This window comes from Hippocampus guttulatus, chromosome 2 (assembly GCF_054856545.1).
Source record: "Hippocampus guttulatus isolate MCC_2025c chromosome 2, RoL_Hgut_1.0, whole genome shotgun sequence".
In the NCBI taxonomy this organism is placed as follows: domain Eukaryota; kingdom Metazoa; phylum Chordata; class Actinopteri; order Syngnathiformes; family Syngnathidae; genus Hippocampus; species Hippocampus guttulatus.
The window spans coordinates 24,622,427-24,641,558 of record NC_141262.1 but is presented as its reverse complement, the minus strand read 5'-3'; the positions used below and the strand labels follow the sequence as shown (position 1 = coordinate 24,641,558).

Sequence of the window (19,132 nt, the reverse complement as noted above, 5' to 3'; positions counted from 1 at the left end):
GGAATTGAAGGTAATACCAGCTCCATTTGTGGCGCCACCTGTTTCCTGACGCGGAAAGGAGAGGCATCTGTTTCGAGTGTGGGTTTTAGTCATTCCAAATGGATGACCCACCTGACCAATTAATGGGGCACGTGCCCAAAATGCAGAAATTGCGACGACAGAAGTGGATCGTCTTAAAAGTGTGAGCTTAGTTCCGGTCCATAGCCTCCCGGATTTGATGCGTGACCTCCGTCTTCCTCCTCCAGACAGCGTTGAAGATGAGCTGGAACTGTCAGCCGTGCGCCACCGGCCCGAAGGTCTGGGACAGCTGGAGGCGCAGACGCGCTTCTCCCGCAAGGAGCTGCAGATCCTCTACCGCGGCTTTAAGAACGTGAGTGACACGCCGTATCGGGCAGGGGAACCCAGAGTCAAGTTCTTCTTCAAAAGACTGTTTCTTGCCTTTTAATGATTATTTGGCGTGGATGTCAGCTTATGCCATTAAATGACCTTGAAATATTTTGGCCTGGTGATCCAGTGGTTAGCGCGTCAACCTCACAGTGCAGGGGTACCAGGTTCAATTCCAGCTCCGGCCTCCCTGTGTGGAGTTTGCATGTTCTCCCCGGGCCTGCGTGCCTTTTCTCCGGGTACTCCAGTTTCCTCCCACATTCCAAAAACATGCGTGGCAGGCTGATTGAACACTCGGAATTGTCCCCAGGTGTGAGTGTGAGTGCGGATGGTTGTTTGTATCTGTGTGTGCCCTACGATTGGCTGGCAACCGGTTCAGGGTGTCCCTCGCCTACTGCCCAAACACGACTGTGATAGGCTCCAGGACCCCCCGCCACCATTGTGAGGATAAAGCTGATCGGAAAATGAATGAATGAACTTTTCATGCAAATTTACCAGAAACGTTCCGCCCCTTTGCAACACTATTCGGCGCTACTCCTTGGCAATCCCAGTCCAATGGGGCTACTTGAGTCACCGGAGGCCACCAGCAGAATAATGCCAGACATTTACGGGCCCGGTGGTTTAACACAAGCTGGCATCATGAAGGAAAACTGAGCCGTTTGTCCTTGGGCGAAGACAAATAAAGTGCCTCCAACTCATGTGGCAGATTAAGTTAGTTTGTCCAGACTGTCGTTTTAGGTGCTCCAGCAGGGTCTGAATAAAGCCCCCGCAGGTTTTGACATGACCACGGATGACTCCCGCGGTGTCATACGGCGTTGCAGTCTTGTGCGGTTGACGGCCCCAGGCAAGAAGTTAAAGTCTAATCAAGCGCTCCCCAATTGATTTCCTTTCACTTGCATTTCCTGATTTCTTGATGGGGCCTCGGGAAGGAATTTCACACCCCGCTGGCTTTGCGCCGTACTCGTGGTTTTGTGTTCACGGATAAGCAAATGTTACGAGCGTATCTAATAAAAATAAATAAATATTTGTTCTGCCGTCTCACTCTGATGCATTTGGCGTCGAATAATCAAAGTTCCAATTCAGCCTCACATGTATACGGAGTCCACTCGCGCGTTCAAAGTTCACTTTATCACAGATTCTTTTTAAGCTGTAGTTTTTACGGGATAGGAGTCAATGATGGCAATAATGCTGGCCAGGAATGATCAAATATTTCTTCGCTTTGGACCTATTTCGATGAAAGATGGAAAAGCTGCAGAAAATAATGAAACTGTTGTAAAACGGGTATTAAAAAAGTCATTTCTAAGTTCAAAATTTTGTTGTTCTACTTCTTCCTTTCATAACTTTGCTGCTGTGAATTGGGAATTTCTCCATTGCGAGACTAATAAAGGGTTTCTTATCTTATCTTATCTTATCTTAAAACGTAAAAGTGACCTGGGAAAGAATGTCGGAATTCAGGAAAAGCAGTATTTCTTCACAATGTGTTTTATGTTATCAGTTGTGTTTTTTTAATTTCCCAATACATTATTAAAAATAACTGGAACAGTTTAATGGCATTTCTATGAATTCAATGGGGCAATTTTATTTAAGTTATGAGCATGGTCAAAGAACAAATTCCACTCGTACTGTATATCAAGGTACCCTACCACTGTGTTTATCCATTGTAATGCCCTCACATGGGGGGAAAGGCGGGCCATAGTCACGATGCACTATTCGGCTGTTCCCCGGGGAACCGGGAAGCAGCTGTTGGCCGCAGCTCACGTCCAGACGCTCACACGCAGAATCGCCGACTTCACACGACACCTCCCTCAGGCCCCACCTCTTCAAGGCACACACTTGATCTAAATCACAGAGTACAACAGTTGATGCTTGCCTTTTTTTTTCTTCTTTTGTTACGATGTGTTTAACAAGTGTTGGAGTGTTGGATTTAGTTGACACCGGTTTATCCGTCCATCCATTTTCTGAACCGCTTTATCCTCGCGAGGGTCGCAGTCGTGCTGGAGCCTATTCGGGTAGTAAGTGAATTAAAAAAATACTTTGGGGAGGTGGGGGCGGGGGGACATTTTTTAATTTTATTTTTTTCATGGTCTTTTCTCGTAGGAATGTCCGAGTGGCGTCGTCAACGAGGAAACCTTCAAAGACATTTACGCCCAGTTCTTCCCGCAAGGAGGTTTGTGCTTTCTCGTTTTGCCAAAGTCGGCCACGGGCCACCGCTTATCCCTCTGCTCCTCTGCGGCGTGGCTCTCGCTCTCTCTCTCTTTCTCAGATGCGTCGACGTACGCTCACTTCCTGTTCAACGCCTTTGACACGGATCACAATGGCTCAGTGAGCTTTGAGGACTTTGTGATGGGTCTTTCCATCCTACTGCGGGGCACCATTCAAGAGAAACTCAAGTGGGCTTTCAACCTCTACGACATCAATAAAGACGGTTACATCACCAAAGAGGTCCAGCGCAGCCGCCCTCCTTGAAACAAAAACGTTTTGAGTCTTTTTCTGGATGATTGTCATTCGCTGACGCTGTTGTCCCGCAGGAGATGCTCGACATCATGAAGGCCATCTACGACATGATGGGCAAGTGCACGTATCCCGTGCTCAAAGAGGAGACTCCGCGCCAGCATGTGGAAGTATTCTTTCAGGCAAGTTCCGGATCTTTCACTCTTCGAGAGCGATGAGAGAAAAGCATAAAGGTGTCTAAAAAAAACCCCCCAAAACCCCAAACTTTTTTGCCGGACTGGTTTAATGTCAGACAATATTTTCAGGGACCGGCCTTTAAAGGCCGGATAAATACAACAAAATAATATGATATGACCGGCATGAAAACTGTGGTATTTTCGAAACATAATAATAAACACGAATCACGACACGAGGAACGTCCTATCTGGCCGCAACACTCTCTGGTCGCTATGGTAATGTTTACACGTGCCTTCAAAATAAGATAGACTGCAAATACAAAGTGCATGAAAAATACGACTCACCGTCGCCCCATATTATGCAGACTGGGCTTGGTGCGTGGGAAAGTAGGACTCCTGATACCGTTCATGAAATGTAGCTTTCTTTTTCTTGGAAGTCATAGGCTCGTCTTCTGTCTCCTGGCTGGGCCTTTTCCCCTTCCCAAAGAAACTTTCCAAAGACCTTTGTTTTTGACTCATTTTGGTAGCTCCTGGGTTTCATTTTAGCGGTAACCTATCACGTGACTGAGAAACGCGCCTTCACCTGCGTCAAGGGTGACATACTGTAGACGGATGTAACAGAGAATCCGGTAATTTTTCAAAATAAAACATCTTTCAGATTCCAAAATGAATAAAATGGAAGTAATGCAAGTTCTGTTTTCTTTCTGTGCGGTCCGGTACCAAATGACTCACGGACCGGTACCGGGGGTTGGGGGCCTCTGATATAAGGGACTCTGGAGCAATTGGAATCTGCAGTCCCTTCCAAACGGTTTATGTTGTTTCCATCTCGATGTATTGAACAGCTCAGGACAGAGCACCTTTTTAGCCACCCACTTTTTAAGTGAGCATAATTATCAGAAGAGACATTAAATTAGCTTAGAGTATCAATAACATTTTTTTTGGAGGGGTGGGGGGTGGCATAACCCTTGCTTGCAATAAGAGCATCAAGCCTTCGGTCCGTTAACTTCACCAGACTGTTGCGTTCTCCATTTGAAATGCTTTTGCAGGCCTTTACTGCAGCCTCACTTAGTTCTTGTTTGTTTCTGCGCGTTTCTCCCTTGAGTCTCTTCTTCAGGAGGTGAAATGTATGCTCTTATGCGTTTAGGTCCGTTGAGTGACTTTGCCAGTCTAAGACCTTCCATTTTAGCCACTGATTAAATCTTTTGTTGTGTTTTGGGTCATTGTCGTGTTGCGTTAAGAAGTTTCACCCAATTTGTTTAGATTTTTTTTAACTGCAAATTGCCAGACAAAATGATTTTGTAGACTTCCAAAACTGATTCTGCTGTGACCATCATGAGTCACATCATCAATAAACCACAAGCGAGTATGCTCCAGAAGTAGCCACGCAAGCCCAAGCTGTGACATTATACCTCCGCCATATTTCAAAGATGAGCTTGTGTATTTTGGATCAGAAGCAGATCCTTTCCTTCGCCATAGTTGGGCCTTTCGTCACTTTGGTCGAGGTTCATCTTGGTCTCATCAGTCCATAAAACTTTGCTCCAAAAACATTGGTGGTACTTGTTTGCAAAATCCAATCTGGCCTTCTGATTTTTATTTTTATTTTTTGCTAATGAGTGCTTTGCATCATGCGGTGTGGAATGGATATAAAACAAAACTTTTGGAGGGGACTGTGGATGTCGCGGTCTTATGAATCTTAATCTTCAACAATGTTCGGGAAAAAGGCTTTATTTTGGGAGTATAAAGAAGTGTGGAGCAGTGGGAAACAATTTCGTGATGCTGCCCTTCCCTCCCCCAACAGAAGATGGATAAGAACAAAGATGGCGTGGTGACCATCGACGAGTTCATTGACTGCTGCCAAAATGTAAGTGGCCCGCCGGCCTTTGTGACATCGCGACATTTTGGCACGCTCGTGATGTCTGAACTGCCGTGTTTTGTTTTGTCGCCAGGACGAAAACATCATGCGCTCCATGCACCTCTTTGAAAACGTCCTTTAACTTTACAGCCCCCGGTGGGGAGAGTGCTTGCTGAACACGCAGACCTCCATTCATGGCGTGTGTCCTTCCTGGCTGGGAACACTCTGGAAATGTATACGTTGACCGTATAGCCATTGTTTTCTTGCCAGGTGATGTCACTGTCACTCTGACGTTCCCTTTCATCCACATTGCACCCTGTTATTGTATTTCCAGGGTGTTCCTCAATGGCTAGTGTTTTGTTTTCGAGTGTATATAGTCGTGGTTCCTCAAACAAAAAAATAGTTGGCTTTTAAAATACCACCTTCATGGGTGTTATTCAAACACAATAACTTCAATTTTACCCAGAGAGTGATGCGACCAAAATGTGAACTGTACTTAACCCTTTGAGGGACAGCGGTTACTACAGTGGACAGCTAATCACAGGGGTGCCCATTATGTCGATCGCGATCGACCGGTAGATCGCGGACTGGTCCCAAATCGATCGTGAGGGGTGTCGAGGAGAAAAAAAAAGCAAACAACCATTTGTGTGTCTTTGTGCATGTTAGTAATATATTTTTTGTGTTAATGTGCACTGAGACCTATCAGTCTCATTTTCACAAAAAGTATTAAAAAATAAAGCAGGTAAATCTTTAACCTACGGTGGCGCGTGACCTGCGTCACCGGAAGTTGTTAGCGCTACGCTTGGCTGTCTGCAATTGCAGCTTGTGATCAGAGCTGTTGCGCTATATCTTTTATCGTTGTCATTATTCTGATTCAGTTTCTTTCGTGTACAATTCACCGAGAGCACAGGCAAAGAATAGGAATCTAGAGGGCCGAGAGAACCCCTTTAAAACGGTACGTGTGAGCTACGATGGCGTGCGTGTGTATGTGCACGCGCGGTAACAGGTTGATCTACGGTCCAAAAGGTTTGGGCACCCCTAGCTTACCAGGTTACAGGGCGCATGAAAGGGTTAATAAATGTACTCTACACATTTTTTCAACGACACGTTTTGAGAATCACCGATATATACACTCAAGAAGTCAAGGATAGAAAAGACCATGAGTGGCTTAGTCCACACAAGCAGACCAGTAGTTGATATTAAATGTACGTATAGAACATTAAATAACAATGACACACTCTATTTGTGGACTTATTTTACTGTTTGCATTTTTCAGCACTGTTTTTGTTGTTGTTGTCGTTTTATGTTATTTATACAACGCATTACGCTCATTTGTATAGCGCAGTTTTCAAGAAGACAAATGTGAATTTTAGTTGTTTTCAAAGCTATGTAACTACGTTTCATTTGACTTCCTTAAAATGATGCTTATTGTTGTTTATGTATCTCCGACAGAGGCGTGAGCGTTGCTTTTTATTATCTCCATGTTAGGTAAGGAAAACAAATCCTGACATGTCACTCCCAAGTCATCATGATGCATTTCTACATTTTCTGTAAATACCACAAGGTGAAAATAAACCGATGAACATCTATTTCTCCGATATTCATTCATTCCCGAAGAATGTTTCACGTTCGAATTTGGGCAAATTTATTGTACATGTCATGGCATTTTTTTGTGTGCTGTGCTGCCCCCTAGTGGCGTTCTCTTTACTCAAGAATATCACTTTTTTTCCTCCCAACTTTGTATTATTGCTTTCTATTTTCCAAAAGATACTCAGATGACCTGAGGTTATGTTTAATTTCAAACCAAATAGGCTGTCAGATTTCAACTAAAGGCAGACGGTAAAAGTTGCATTTATCTTGTACACAAAAACAAAAGACATTTGAAGGCAGCACAAAAGGACAAGATTGAATTACACATGTTGACGTGGACAGTTTTACAGACACTGAAATGAAAACTTCCCTTTGAGAGAAAAAAAAATGTTCCTTGTTTCAGCATCATTCTGGATTGACGTAAAAGTAACTGAAATTTGCTTCAAAAGTACAATAATACGAGTTTCATGCCAAATTCTGCAGCACGGCGCCTTGTTTGTCTGGAGTCGATCAACAGGCAGGAATGTGGGAGGGGGGCATGGAAGGCAACTTTGGCACTTTGTAAGGTTCAAGTTAACTCTTTCTGCTGTCCGTGTTTGGTCCCGACATGTGGAAAAACTCCCCTTGTGTTTCTGGAGAGGGGATTTTTTGTTCTTTTTTAGGTGAGCAGTTGTCTGATCTCCCGGTGAACGTGGCAAAGGAAGTCCAGGTAAGAGGTGCCGCCGTGCAAGCCTTTGTCCTCCACCAGGAATTGGCGGAACATCATCTCGGGCTTGTCCTTTTGCTTCACAATGTGAAGCTGCAACAGAAACAAACGCGAATAAAAAAAAAAACGGAGGTTTGTGCCTGTGCACTGATGTAATGATGAGTAGTTTCACGAGAGTCTCTTACCTTCATCGATCTGGGCCTCTTTTCCAAAAGGTCATTAATGATAGATCGGACCTTCTTGGACAGCGGGTTGTCCAACTCTGGCAGCACGCACTGAAAAGGAAGGGGAAAGAAATAAACTGGTAAGTTAAAATTTTTCTGGGCTTATTTTTCTTTTCTTTTTAATAACTGATTTATACTATGCAATCTGCATTGTGTTTCTGGCAATTTTGGATAATTATCTCTGCTGTTATGTTGGACGTTCCATTGACATGTCAAAAAAGAAAAAATCAAGAGTTTGGCTAATTTGCTTTTTTTTTTTTTTTTTTTTTTTTTTTAGTAGTCTAAGGGTAATCATTGTGTTTCTGACAGTTTGGGATAATGGCAGGTCAAACTGACCCATATGAAAAAAAAAATCAGGATTCAGCTTCTTCTGCTGGCCTTGTTTTTGTCCCTTTTCAATTATGAAGATAAAATCAATGAATTTACTTTTTTTTCTGATGAGATGAAATGAAATGTACAACAGGTCACATTGACCCTTAAACAACGAGTTGGTTTAATCTACGCTGAGTCAAAGTGACCCGAGAACATGCTTGCTGTTTCACAAACCATGTGGGCCTGCAAGTGGGCAAGCGAGGGCACATTGAAGAGACCCTGGATCACGTCGGGGGGGCTAGCCTGGCCCAGCCACAGAAACAAGGCCTGCCCGTTCTCCAGCAGGAACACGCCGCCGTCTGCCAGCCGTTCCTCGGAGCAGCGAACCGGGGTAGGCGAGCCCTCACTGCCGACATCCATGGTGTGCTAAAAAGAAACAAATACTTGATTTGTTCTTTTCTGGTCTGCATTCCGCTTGTTGTGTGTGGGGGGGGGGTCTGTACCAGCGGGATGAGGCGCGGGTAGAGCAGCAGCTGGGTGTCCTCCACCGCCACGGCCATGACGGCGAGCCTCTGATGGGCGCGCTCGTCCGTCGCAAGCTCCGTACTGCCGGTCAGGGGAGCTGTTTTCATCAGGCTGTTCATGTAGACCGGGAACACCTTCATGGCATCCGGCAGGATCAGCTACACGCAACACAGAGAAAATCTCACATGTCACATTGCTTCATTAGTGCTATTCATGGTACGTTCCAGAAAACATGTCAGCTCTCTCGCATAAGTAAGCGCTTCCATCATGGGCAGCATTACGCGATATTATCAAGAGTCTTGTCTTCCTGTGTTTGCTGTATTGATTTTGGCATCTTGGTGCCAAGCAAGAGGAGAACTCCATTTAGTCAGGCCATAGCCTTGTCTAATTGAACGTAAGTGCTCTGCCGCCATCTGGTGGATTATTCATCCATCTATTAATGAATTACTATATGTCACATGTAATTTAAAAAGAACCGATAAATACAGTACATGCACATTTTGACATTAGTGTGTGTGTGTGTGTGTGAGAGAGAGAGAATGACCAGGCCAAACGGTTCTCTAACTGGAGTACCGGCACCCCCAGGGTCGACAAACCATAGCCGCAAAATAATTTGCAGTCCATTTAGAGCTGTCACTATCAAAAATACTATGATCTATCAATTAATCTGATCAAGTTTTATTTTAAACAGTAACTTTTTTTTCCTGCTTAGTGTTTCTTAACCAGATCTAGTTTTTATCTGGTACAGTTTGGTGATTTTAAGCACAAGAGGTTTCGATGTGGTACGCACTGGCTTTCAGTGAATGAGTTGCCAGTTCAGTCATTGTTTTCCAAAGTAAAAGCAGCAGTTTGAAAATGTCTTATTTGTTATTAGGTCTCGATTAGTCAATAAATTTTGGCACCGCTTAGTAAATTACATCATATCTTTAAAAAAAAAAGCCTACCAACAGCATGCATGGGACAAGCATGCAAATAAAACAGAAATACTGCCCTCCATCTTGGCTTTGGTCATGGAATTCACATTTTAGAGAGTCGTGATGTGAAATTGGCCTCAGGATTAAGAGGGGGTCCTTGGAAGTAAGTGTCAAGTATGGGAAGCCCTGGCCGAAAGCGTCCGCAAGCTCACCTGGCTGGCGACCGAAGCGCTGGCGCAGTTCTTCCTGTAGCAGGCCAGCATGTGGGCCGTCTGGTTGACCAGAATGTCCCGCACGTTCTTTAAGGGCTGGTTGAGGATGGCGCGGTAGGCTGCGTGGACAACACACAAGCTCACAAGAGGAACAGCGCGAGGGAGCGGCCTCGGATTGAAAGCCCTTTGCACGTTTATTTCTTATCCTTGATATCCAGCTTCTGCTCCGCGTACGCTTTTTGTCCTCGCGTGCGAGACAAGACAGCCTACGAGTAGGTTTGTTTGTTTTTGCTTCACTCTTTCCATGTCGTGTGTGGAATTGTCATACAGTAGTTGTAAGACACATTTGTTCTCCACATTTGTTCGCTGAAGTGTCTGGAGAGCGAGGGCAAAGAACGTGGACCTTAAAATGGACATCCAGGATGTGACATAAATGCTCAAGCTGTAAAACTGCAAGGCTGGTGTTCGGCGGGCCGCCCAACTCACCGGATTTGGCAAAGAAGTTAATGAGCGCGTCGGTCTCGCAGCTCTTGTACAGCTCGGACAAGTGCGTGCTGCAGTTGAGTCCGAGGTTGAGGATGCGCAGACGCCGCTGCCCGCCCACCGTGGTGTACAGCAAGGCGCACTGCGGGGAACCGTTTGGTTTGCATGCGCGGTCACAGAATGGCGGCGGGCCGCGCGGAGAGGTCCGGGGCACGCACCTGGATGAACGCACCCGTCTCCTCGCTGAGCGCGTCATCGTGCTTGAACTCCACCGTCACCACCTTGTCGCAGTCCACCGCCGCCATCTCCACGTCGGTGGTGTTGTTCATGTGGATGGCGCCGAAGAAGTCAGTGGCTCGGAAACCTGAAGACATTGTTTTCGGAAGAGACAAAATACTGTTTTATAATGTACAAATATATTTTTTTAAAACATGGAAAGAAATCAACTTTGGATCGCTTTCATCCCCTCTTTCCATGCATACGATTGCTTGGAACTGTTGACCGGAAGTGTTAAAATTCCTCCACCCTTGCTATTATAACTTCACTCTTCCCTCATTTATGCATATGTACCGTATTGGCCCAAATATAAGACAGCCCTGATTATAAGACGACCCCCTCCTTTTCAAGACTCAAGTTTGAAAAAAGACTTTTTGAACACCAAATTAATTTTTATACAGAAAATAATTACAGTACATCTGAAACAAATGATTATAACAATATATTTGAGAGAAAAAGCATGTTATTTTGCCTTATTCAAATCTTAATATCTGAACATTTAAATATGTAAACTAAAGTGCAATCCCATTCGTAAATGAATGGCTTCTGGTTTTTGAAATGTAAATGACATCATAACTTCTCCTCAGCTGCCGGTTAACCTGGCCGATCTTCGACCCACTTTTCTCCAGATTGTTGCTACGTATCTCTTCTATTATTTTCTTCTCTTTTCTTTCTTACCGCTATTTTTATTTTTCTTCTTCGTGCTACCGCTATTTTTATTTTTATTCTTTATGACAGGGGTTCACTTTGGCCTGGGGAGTCAAGTTCAGCATTCGCTTCAATATCTGGCGCCATCTAGCGTCGTGAATGGGTATAATGTCTAGACCCCGAATATAAGACGACCCTCACTTTTTCAGTCTTATTTCAATGCAAAAAACAGCGTCTTATATTCAGGCCAATACGGTATTCCCTTCGTTCGGCTAACGTTCATTCCTTTACTTTCCAGACTGTGCCTCCACCTTTCAAAATTCCCTGCACCTGATCTCTTTCTCTCTCTCTTTCCACAAAGTCATATCTCACCTGTACTGGTACGAACTCGCATGACCGCGTCAAACCCGATGCTCTTCTGCACTTCCTTCCTCAGGTCTCGTAGGAAGTGCTCGCCGTCCGTGTCCACCTGCGACAACGCAGTTAACAAAAGCAGCCGGGTGGCAGGCTCGCGGATTATAAGCGAGTATAGGAGACTCACCTGGAAGTTGTTGTATTTGAAGACCGAGCCTCCCGTGTGCGACGGCACGTCGGCCATGGTGGCCACGTCCACGTACTGGTTGGGGAAAAGGAAGAGGTCCACGCAGCAGCCCTGAGCCACACAGTCCTTGGAGAGTTGCTCGTACGTGCCCTTGAGTGGCTGGAACAGCGTCTTCTCTTTGTCTGTGTTCACCAGCTTTTTGTCGTCCCTGTTCTTCAGCTTGCCAGGAGCCTCGGCGGTGGGCATGGACGAGTGGAAGACGAACAGCTTGCCGCTGCAGTCCGCTTCCTGCCGCGAAGAAAATGGACCGAGTGTCCCCGCCGCATCCAATTTAGAAAGATGTTCCACAGCTGCTCCAAGAATTTCTTACCCTTTAAAAAGAACTGACCTTGAACGCCTCCACACCAGCTTGGATGATGGGAGCAAAGACTGTTTCGTTCTCGTTGGTGTCCGTAAACATGTCGGGGATCTGGCTCAGGAGGCTGCGAGGTGCACAAAGCAAATCTGCCGTTCATCCCAAAGTTTTGTCTTTTATGAGTTCTTACGGCTTGAACATAAGTACGAGTCGAGGTCTTCCTCACTTGCAGACAAGCGGCCTGGACTCCTGGAAGTTGACCAGAAAGCCGTCGGGAAGCGGCACGTACATCTCGGTCATGTCGGACACCACCATCATCTGCGGCTGCGACAGGGAGCTCTTGACGTTGTAGAAGTGGAGTGTCTTGTTGTAGGTGGCAAAGCCGACCTGAATGGCTGAGCTCTCAGCACCGTCCTCCCTAGAGCGGAAAGTAAGTCAATAGGTTTGATTTATGTCGGACTTTTCAGAGTCCTCCTAAAGTCCAATAAGTGTATGAAGCGCTGCCTTCCTAAGTGAAAATGTATTTGTCTTTAACTCTTTAATTACGCAAGCCATACTTGTATGTCTGTTTAAAATTAGGCCCCGCCTACCAAGGACGTACTTGGACGTCTAAGTCTTTTTTTTTTGCATCATAGAGAGGAGGAGGGTCTGATGCAATCTGTGAATGAGAATAAGCCGTTTGCATTGTAAATCATGTAAAAAAAAGCGACCAGTAGGTGGCAGTGGTGCCTCACGTGCTTGAAATGCATGCTTTTAAAAAAAAAGCTCTTTTTCTCCGTTTATTGCCCAGGAATCGCCATTTTCATGAAACCGAGCCATTTTGTAATGCCGATTGCTGAAGAATGGAAAACGATAGAAACAAAATTTATTTTTCTGCTGGAAGAAGAGAGTCCAAACTTTATCCTGGTAGGCTCCATGTTTATATAGCATTAGAGCCAAATATTCTGTGGGCCTTGCAAGATCAGTAAAAATCCAGTAAACGCTGGGAGTGAGGGGGTTGCTCCAGTGAAAATGGCTGGGATTGAATGAGTTAAGGTTTTTGGCGGAGTACAGTAGCCGGTGTTTTGTTTTGTTTTTTCTTCCCCATACATTCGACTTTTGCTTCCAAAAGTATAACCCGCTCGCATAGTCGCAACGACCTAACTCTGCAGCGTCTGTCGAGCTTCATTCAATGATTAATCCTTGGGTATTTAAATAATCAAAACACCTTTTGAAATCATGAACACGTGCACGTAGCATTAGAGCGGAATAGTGCCATCTAGTGGGCAGATTGGGAAAGAACATTTTTTGGGCGGAGTACAGTAGCCGGTCTTTACCTGGGCAGCTTGTCCAGTAGCGTCTTCAGTTCGTCACAAATGAGCCTGACCAGCCCACTCTTGATGTTGTTGTAGGACACATCGATCATGAAGATGTAGGCGGGCGGCTTGGGAGGCTTGTTGTTCTGTGGAGGGCCAGGAACGTGTGTACGCGTCACAGGATGTCCGCTCCGCTAGTCATCGTCCTCGACGTTTGAAATACCTTGCAGTAGTCAAGCGTGGCGACCATCTCGTAAGATCCCAGTGACAGCTCGGCTCGCTCGTAAAAGTCCACCCGCCGGCCCATGTGATCCAGATGTTGGAAGTAGAAGACGGGCACTGGAGAGAGCCACAGAATTGGTTTGAATCCATCAAAACAACACTAATATTGTTTTGCTTTTTCTTTTGATTGCGGCACCTTCATTGATGCAGCTGCAGAAAGCGCACTGGTAGCGGCGGCCGCCGTCGATGAACTGCATGTACGGACACATGTAGGCCTTGCAGCGGTTGCAGCGGATGGGACCGCTTTCGCCATGGTTCACCAGGTACAACGGAGTCTGGCGATAAAGCAGGTGACGCACTCTGTATGTCAGTTTCTTCTCTTGCGGTCGCACTAACATTTCCTAAAAAGGCTTAAGGAATAAGGCCAGCTCGACAGATGGGGGGGGGGGGGTGGCTTTGTGTGGGGTCAGTTTACTTCAGAACATTTTCACCAAACACAGGATCCAAAAGGAGGAACGTATGTCAAGTAAGAAACAACACAAGAGCTTTATCCCAGTAGTCATTTAACAATATGTAGTAGAGGTGTCCCTAAACATATTTTTGACACAGATTTTTTTTAATGATTTTTTTCGAACACATCAGCGTTTTGGGATATTTTAAAATTTTTCAAGTTTGACCCATACAAAGCTCGTGCGATGCGGATTTTTTTTTTTTTTTACTTGCATTGTATTCTATAGCTATGACTTTTTAGAAAAAAAATTCCACCTGTTGCTAAACCAACCACCTGATTCATAAATATAATAAATTACTGTAGTGCATTTATTATTGTATTTTATTATTATGAAATCCTGACGTGGTTGAGAAAAAAGAGGGCACATTCTGAATCAGCGTAAAAAAATAAAATCAAACATTTTTAATCTCTGATTTTTTTTAAAAATTGAAAAATGTGTGGTTGTATTTTAGGTGCCACTAAATATTGTTCTAATTCCCCATTTTATTAATAATTTACTAAATGAAAATATATCACTAACTATGATCCTAAAACAACTTACTATCATTTTAAACTCATCTTACATCACTACAATTCAAAATAAATTGTTTGTGCGTGACATACACATTTGGCAAAGACTCTCCGTAAATTATGAACAACACCAGCTTAACCTGGCGCCTCCCTGACATACAAAGCTACTCGCTCACTCAAGATGAAGCACGTCAACATCCTTGACATCCAAACTGTGCTACTTGCCTATTAATACAGCTCATCTTTGGACATTTCACAAATAAAGACAAATAGGTGGATTTGTAAACGGCGAACCACAAACATGCATAACACATCACAGTTAGGAATGTGCCTCGGGTCTTAAATGCAACATTTTTATGAGTGTATGTGACACCTACCTCATTTTTGGGCAAACGGGCAAAGGGTTTGACAATGCATGCCAGGGGCACCTGGCACTGTTTGGCCAGCTCGGCAGTACACGGTAAGGAGTAGGTGGTGCAGCGGATGAACCTGGGACTGGCGTGGCCTAAAGTGGGTCAAATCAAGAGTGAAGATGGGGACAGGATCACGTTTCTTCCAGGCGGGAGGGAAAGGGGGTAATACCTTGGTCTTGTACCGTGAAGTTGGTGGTGACCAGAGGTGGGACTTGTCCTCGGATGTTGGTGCTGTAGACTTGTCCTCCGTGTCTGGCTTGGTCGTCCTCAATCACTTGGGTCTGAAATCAAACAAGGAATCGATTGATTTGACTCCCAGCCACGACCGCCTCCGCGATTGGTGCAAGGATAGTTCACTCACGGTGCTGGGGATGGAGTCCAGATCCAGTTTCTTCTGGGGTGGACCAGCTTGTGGGCCAAGTCCTCCTGGGAAGCCCCCTGGCTGAGGTCCTGCCATGTGGCCTCCCATAAACGGACCTGCTTACAAAGCGTGACATAAGTTATCCTGCACCAAAATTCTCAAGACGGCATTTGTTTTGTCCTGGGAGGAAACCAGAGTACCCGGAGAAAACCCAGGCAGGCCCGGGGAGAACATGCAAACTCCACACAGGGAGGCCGGAGCTAGAATTGAACCCAGTACCTCTGCACTGTGAGGTTGAGGCGCTAACCACTGGCCCACCGGGCCGCCCGGAAGCATTATTTCACATTCAAAAAAATCCCCACATTTTTTTTCAGTTTCCCACAAGATTCCCAAATCAATGCAGACTTTTTACAGATTGACCTCCTCCTTTCACATTTCTTAACTGATTCAAACCATTCAAATATTGTCCTTACACTTCACTAGAAACAGCAAAATCCACCCCATTTGTTTCCCATCTCAGGGGGTAGCTATTTTGCCACTTGCTGTTAACTGAAAATGACATCACAGTGCCAAAGGGCTCAGCTTGCCAACGTCGCATGACCAAACCCTGAAAACAGGTCAGCCATGACGGACGGTCATTACCTGAGCCCTTAGGCGCTGTGATGTCATTTTCATTCAACTAGCAATTGGAAAGGGTTACCATTTGTGCACCTGTTTGTTGCGGGTATCCAGGAGGACCAGCAGGCCCAAGTCCAGGCTGATGGAACCCTCCAGGAGCTGCAGGAGGAGGCGGTCCGGGGAAGGGTCGACCCATGGACATGCTCGTCGGTGGGGCCATCTGATGTTGCATGGGAGGCTGCGCCGGGGCCATCTGATGTTGCATGGGGGGCTGTGCCGGGGCAATCTGAGGTTGCATGGAGGGCTGCGCCATAGCTGGAGGAGGGGGTCCCCGGAAAGGCTGCTGGGCAACGGGGCTGGTTGCAGATGGGGCGCTCTGAACGGGCCCTGGAAGAAGAAAGCAGCGCCCCGTTAATTCCCCCCTGAGGCCAAATGATGAAATGTTGAGTACCACCTACCGTAGTTGCCTAAGTTCATGGTGCCCATCTGATTGGTGAGCTGCATTGGTGGAGGCGGTGCTGGAGAGGCCATGCTGTTGTATGACGGTTGTGGAGGTTGACCGTAAGTGGCTGGGGGATACCTGACCATATTGATTTAAAATTTAAAAAAAAAAAAAGGGGGGGGGGGTCACTACAATGTGAAAGGAGTCACAATTTCCACTTTCTTCACAAAGGAAACGTGCAGACCTTTGCATAGGAGCCCCGTTCTGCTGGCTGTTTGGATTGTACGGACCGGACCCGGGATGTGGAGGCAGACCAGGACCCGAGGACGCCGGCGGTTTCAGCACAGCTAAGTACACACAGGGAGTCCAGTCTCAAGTACACAGGCTTTTTTAAAGATTTTTTTTTTTAACTTAAGGACAGAGAGTGGGTATTTTTGCCATCTCTGCGCATACTTTGATCTGCTACGCATGAGATCTGCTCACCTGTGGGAGGCGGCGCTCCTCCATAGTGTCCGTAGTGGGGCTGCGCAGGAGCGGAGCCGAATCCACCTTGGTAGCCCCCCAAGCCCGGCTGGGCCTGGGAGTACGGGGGTGTGGCAACATAACCCTGCTGACTCATTTCAACGCTCTTCTCATGCCAACAATTGGTCTCCTACAGTCTGCGAGGACGTAAGAGCACAGTTCCAACAAAAATCAATTGTCTTTAAAATATGACACGTGTCACTCGGTTCTGTTTTTTTCACAACATGAAAATATTGCTGAAAATATGAAATGGTACCAGAGTGCCTATTTCCAGCTTTTTTATAGGGCGCAACAGCGCACCTTCATTTGAAATCCATAATAACAAAATGCTCAAAATGTTAAATCATTACTTCAAAGTGCTCTGTAGATAAAGTTTAGTTCAAACAGTTCAGGTGGCAAATATAGTCCTGAAAGCTGATTGTTTGCTTTCTTTAAGTGCTCCACAATTACAGAGAAGGCAGTAAAAGGGTTAAAGTCTACTACCAATGAGTTCATATCCATTTTGTCAACAACAACAATATCTGCTTCTTTACACGCGCATGCATGTGCAACCTTTGAGATTTCTCGTTTGGAGATAAAAAGGGCGGGTGGTGTGTCTCCAAGAAAATTATCTTTCCTTTTCTTTTTTCTTTTCTAACGTTTAAAGGGGTTACACAATAGAAACACACTCGTTTTGTAGAAATGCACAAGAGCAACAAACACGTTGTTCCGTTCAGAATTGTATACATTGGATTTAAGGCATAACCCGATTTAGGACCCTGCGACCACTAGGGGCCACTAAAAGCAATGTTTGGAGTAGTCATAGTAATCAGAATCAGAAAACTATTAATCGTCTCACAATGGAGAAATTCCCAATTTACAGCTGTAAAGTTGTGAAAGGAAGAAAGTAGAAGAACAAAATATAGGAGCTGCTGAAAAGGCAGCCACTCTCGCGACCCCATCTTGAAGTCATAATAACATAATAACAAAATAATACAACACAACACATAAAACAAAGACAGTCAGTCATACAATCTTAACCACTTTTCTGCATCCTATTTGTTGTTTGAAGCAGTTAGAGATGAACGAGGAGAGGATCAAAGTGTCGTATAGTAGTAACAAAAATGTTTGAATTAAATTTGTGTTTTTGAATTTTATTCATTCATTCATTCATCTTCCGATCCGCTTTATCCTCACAAGGGTCGTAGTTTTATTATTCTTATTATTGTTATTGTTATTTTTGTCGTTCTTGTTTTTCGTATTATTATTGAGCTTTGTCCATCTTTTTGTTCACTTTTATTTTTGTTTCAACTTCCTCTGCTCGGTTACACTAAGATTGAAGCAGTTGCTTGTTCTCGTTGCTTGCTTTTTTTTGGTTTTGTAGGTACTGTACATATTTGTTTATACCTGCGTGATTGTATTTGTTCTTACACGTCATTTTTCTCCTTGTTGCTTTTTTTCATGACATCCGGTGTAAGTGGAATCACTGTGTACACCACAGTTAGCTCTTTACTAAAGAAAATTAAACAACGAATCAACAATCGATCGACAATCAGGACGATGGGCCTCAAAGTCAGGGTCGTCTCTGCTTTGACTGAATGTTTGACCACATTCTAAGTGGATCGCAGGCTGTAGCTGTGCCTAATGAAGTGGCCAGGGAGTGCAGCGCAACTCGATAAAAGCACCCGCTGACTGACAGCCCTCGGTGCCCCCCCCCCCCCCCCAAAACTGAAAGCAAAACGCATGACAGTTACATGAAAAAGCGAAGGAGTGCGGTCCTTGTTGCTAAACGCCCTTTCGGTTCATCCACACACAGACGGACGGACACATGCCACGTCAAACACTACCGTTCCTAATTATTCCTCACTAGCAAAAATGAAGCTTCACGCTTTCCTCTCCGATGACACAATTAGGTGTATATGTGTTAATTTATTCCATTTCAATGACATTGTTTAGTTTTATTTTTTTTCATAGAGAGCATCCTGCTAGCTGTTTTGCGCCCCTTTGAGCGTAAAGTTTGCCATGAAAAAGCAACGCGCGCTCGTTTGTGACACGAACAAAACTCGCTCCGTCACGCGTGCGATGTCGGGCCGACGTGCTGGCCACGCGTTAAAAGGTGGCGTTGTTTCCATTTTACCTGTAAGATGGGCTTCAGATGGCCTCGTCTGGTTGCTTAGCGGAATGCCGAGTGCCACGTCAAACTCCAAAAGCGCCGGGCGGTCTACGTGACGTCAGGCTGGACCAGCCCAGTGAGGCGGGGAAAGAAAACAATCCACTTCCGGTTTCAAAATAACACAGCAAATCGGCGTTGAACAGACACAATAACAATATAACACAATAGATATTTGGCAATTAAATAGATCAAAAACGACCAACAATATGTGTTCTTATATCGCGTGTCTCTATCTAAATTTACTGGCGAAGAAAATAATTTTCATTGACTCTTTGTCAGCGTCACGTGGAAGCTTGCCTCGGTCGTTTTCTGCGAATTTGACGGTAACGAGTGCGCTTGCGCACATCCACAGAGATCCCATACGTGTGACGTCAACGCAGTAAACACAAAAACACGTTGAAATTTCATGATAAACCAATGCATTCTGTTTTGTACTT

General features: G+C 45.1%; 2 protein-coding genes across 8 annotated transcripts in view; one reads left to right on the top strand and one right to left on the bottom strand.

The window, feature by feature from the left end:
* The window catches only part of kcnip4a (potassium voltage-gated channel interacting protein 4a), a 51,915-nt gene extending 45,463 nt beyond the window's left edge, over positions 1 to 6,452 (top strand). For 4 of the 7 annotated variants that reach the window (XM_086104815.1, XM_086104813.1, XM_086104814.1 and 1 more), the window contains 5 exons: positions 246 to 370; positions 2,482 to 2,826; positions 2,913 to 3,017; positions 4,810 to 4,872; positions 4,958 to 6,452. In XM_086104815.1, coding sequence (XP_085960941.1) covers positions 246 to 370; positions 2,482 to 2,826; positions 2,913 to 3,017; positions 4,810 to 4,872; positions 4,958 to 5,005 — 686 coding nt within the window. In that variant the 3' untranslated portion in view covers positions 5,006 to 6,452. The remainder of the gene's footprint in view (positions 1 to 245; positions 371 to 2,481; positions 2,827 to 2,912; positions 3,018 to 4,809; positions 4,873 to 4,957) is intronic. The other 3 variants (XM_086104819.1, XM_086104812.1, XM_086104818.1) reach the window with 1 other exon arrangement.
* A 39-nt stretch (positions 6,453 to 6,491) lies between these two features.
* sec24d (SEC24 homolog D, COPII coat complex component) lies at positions 6,492 to 18,737 on the bottom strand. The gene is made up of 22 exons (XM_086104811.1): positions 18,660 to 18,737; positions 16,505 to 16,680; positions 16,266 to 16,368; positions 16,038 to 16,159; positions 15,673 to 15,966; positions 14,962 to 15,077; positions 14,770 to 14,881; positions 14,565 to 14,692; positions 13,363 to 13,501; positions 13,168 to 13,283; positions 12,966 to 13,090; positions 11,876 to 12,067; positions 11,683 to 11,776; positions 11,295 to 11,582; positions 11,126 to 11,222; positions 10,048 to 10,193; positions 9,833 to 9,971; positions 9,347 to 9,465; positions 8,199 to 8,378; positions 7,930 to 8,121; positions 7,345 to 7,434; positions 6,492 to 7,252 (listed from the first exon to the last, which is right to left on the bottom strand). Exons 2-22 carry the CDS (start codon positions 16,638 to 16,640, stop codon positions 7,112 to 7,114), a joined length of 3,069 nt encoding a protein of 1,022 aa, XP_085960937.1. The 5' UTR covers positions 16,641 to 16,680; positions 18,660 to 18,737; the 3' UTR covers positions 6,492 to 7,111.
* Positions 18,738 to 19,132: the final 395 nt, after the last annotated feature.

Bases quoted from the DNA above. Each gene is read 5' to 3' on its own strand.
- sec24d (XM_086104811.1), bottom strand. From the start codon at position 16,640: ATGAGTCAGCAGGGTTATGTTGCCACACCCCCGTACTCCCAGGCCCAG. The intron at 14,693-14,769 runs GTATTACCCCCT...GACCCACTTTAG, and splicing joins CTTCACGGTACAAGACCAAG to GCCACGCCAGTCCCAGGTTC. The intron at 8,122-8,198 runs GTACAGACCCCC...GTTTCTTTTTAG, and splicing joins ACCCGCGCCTCATCCCGCTG to CACACCATGGATGTCGGCAG.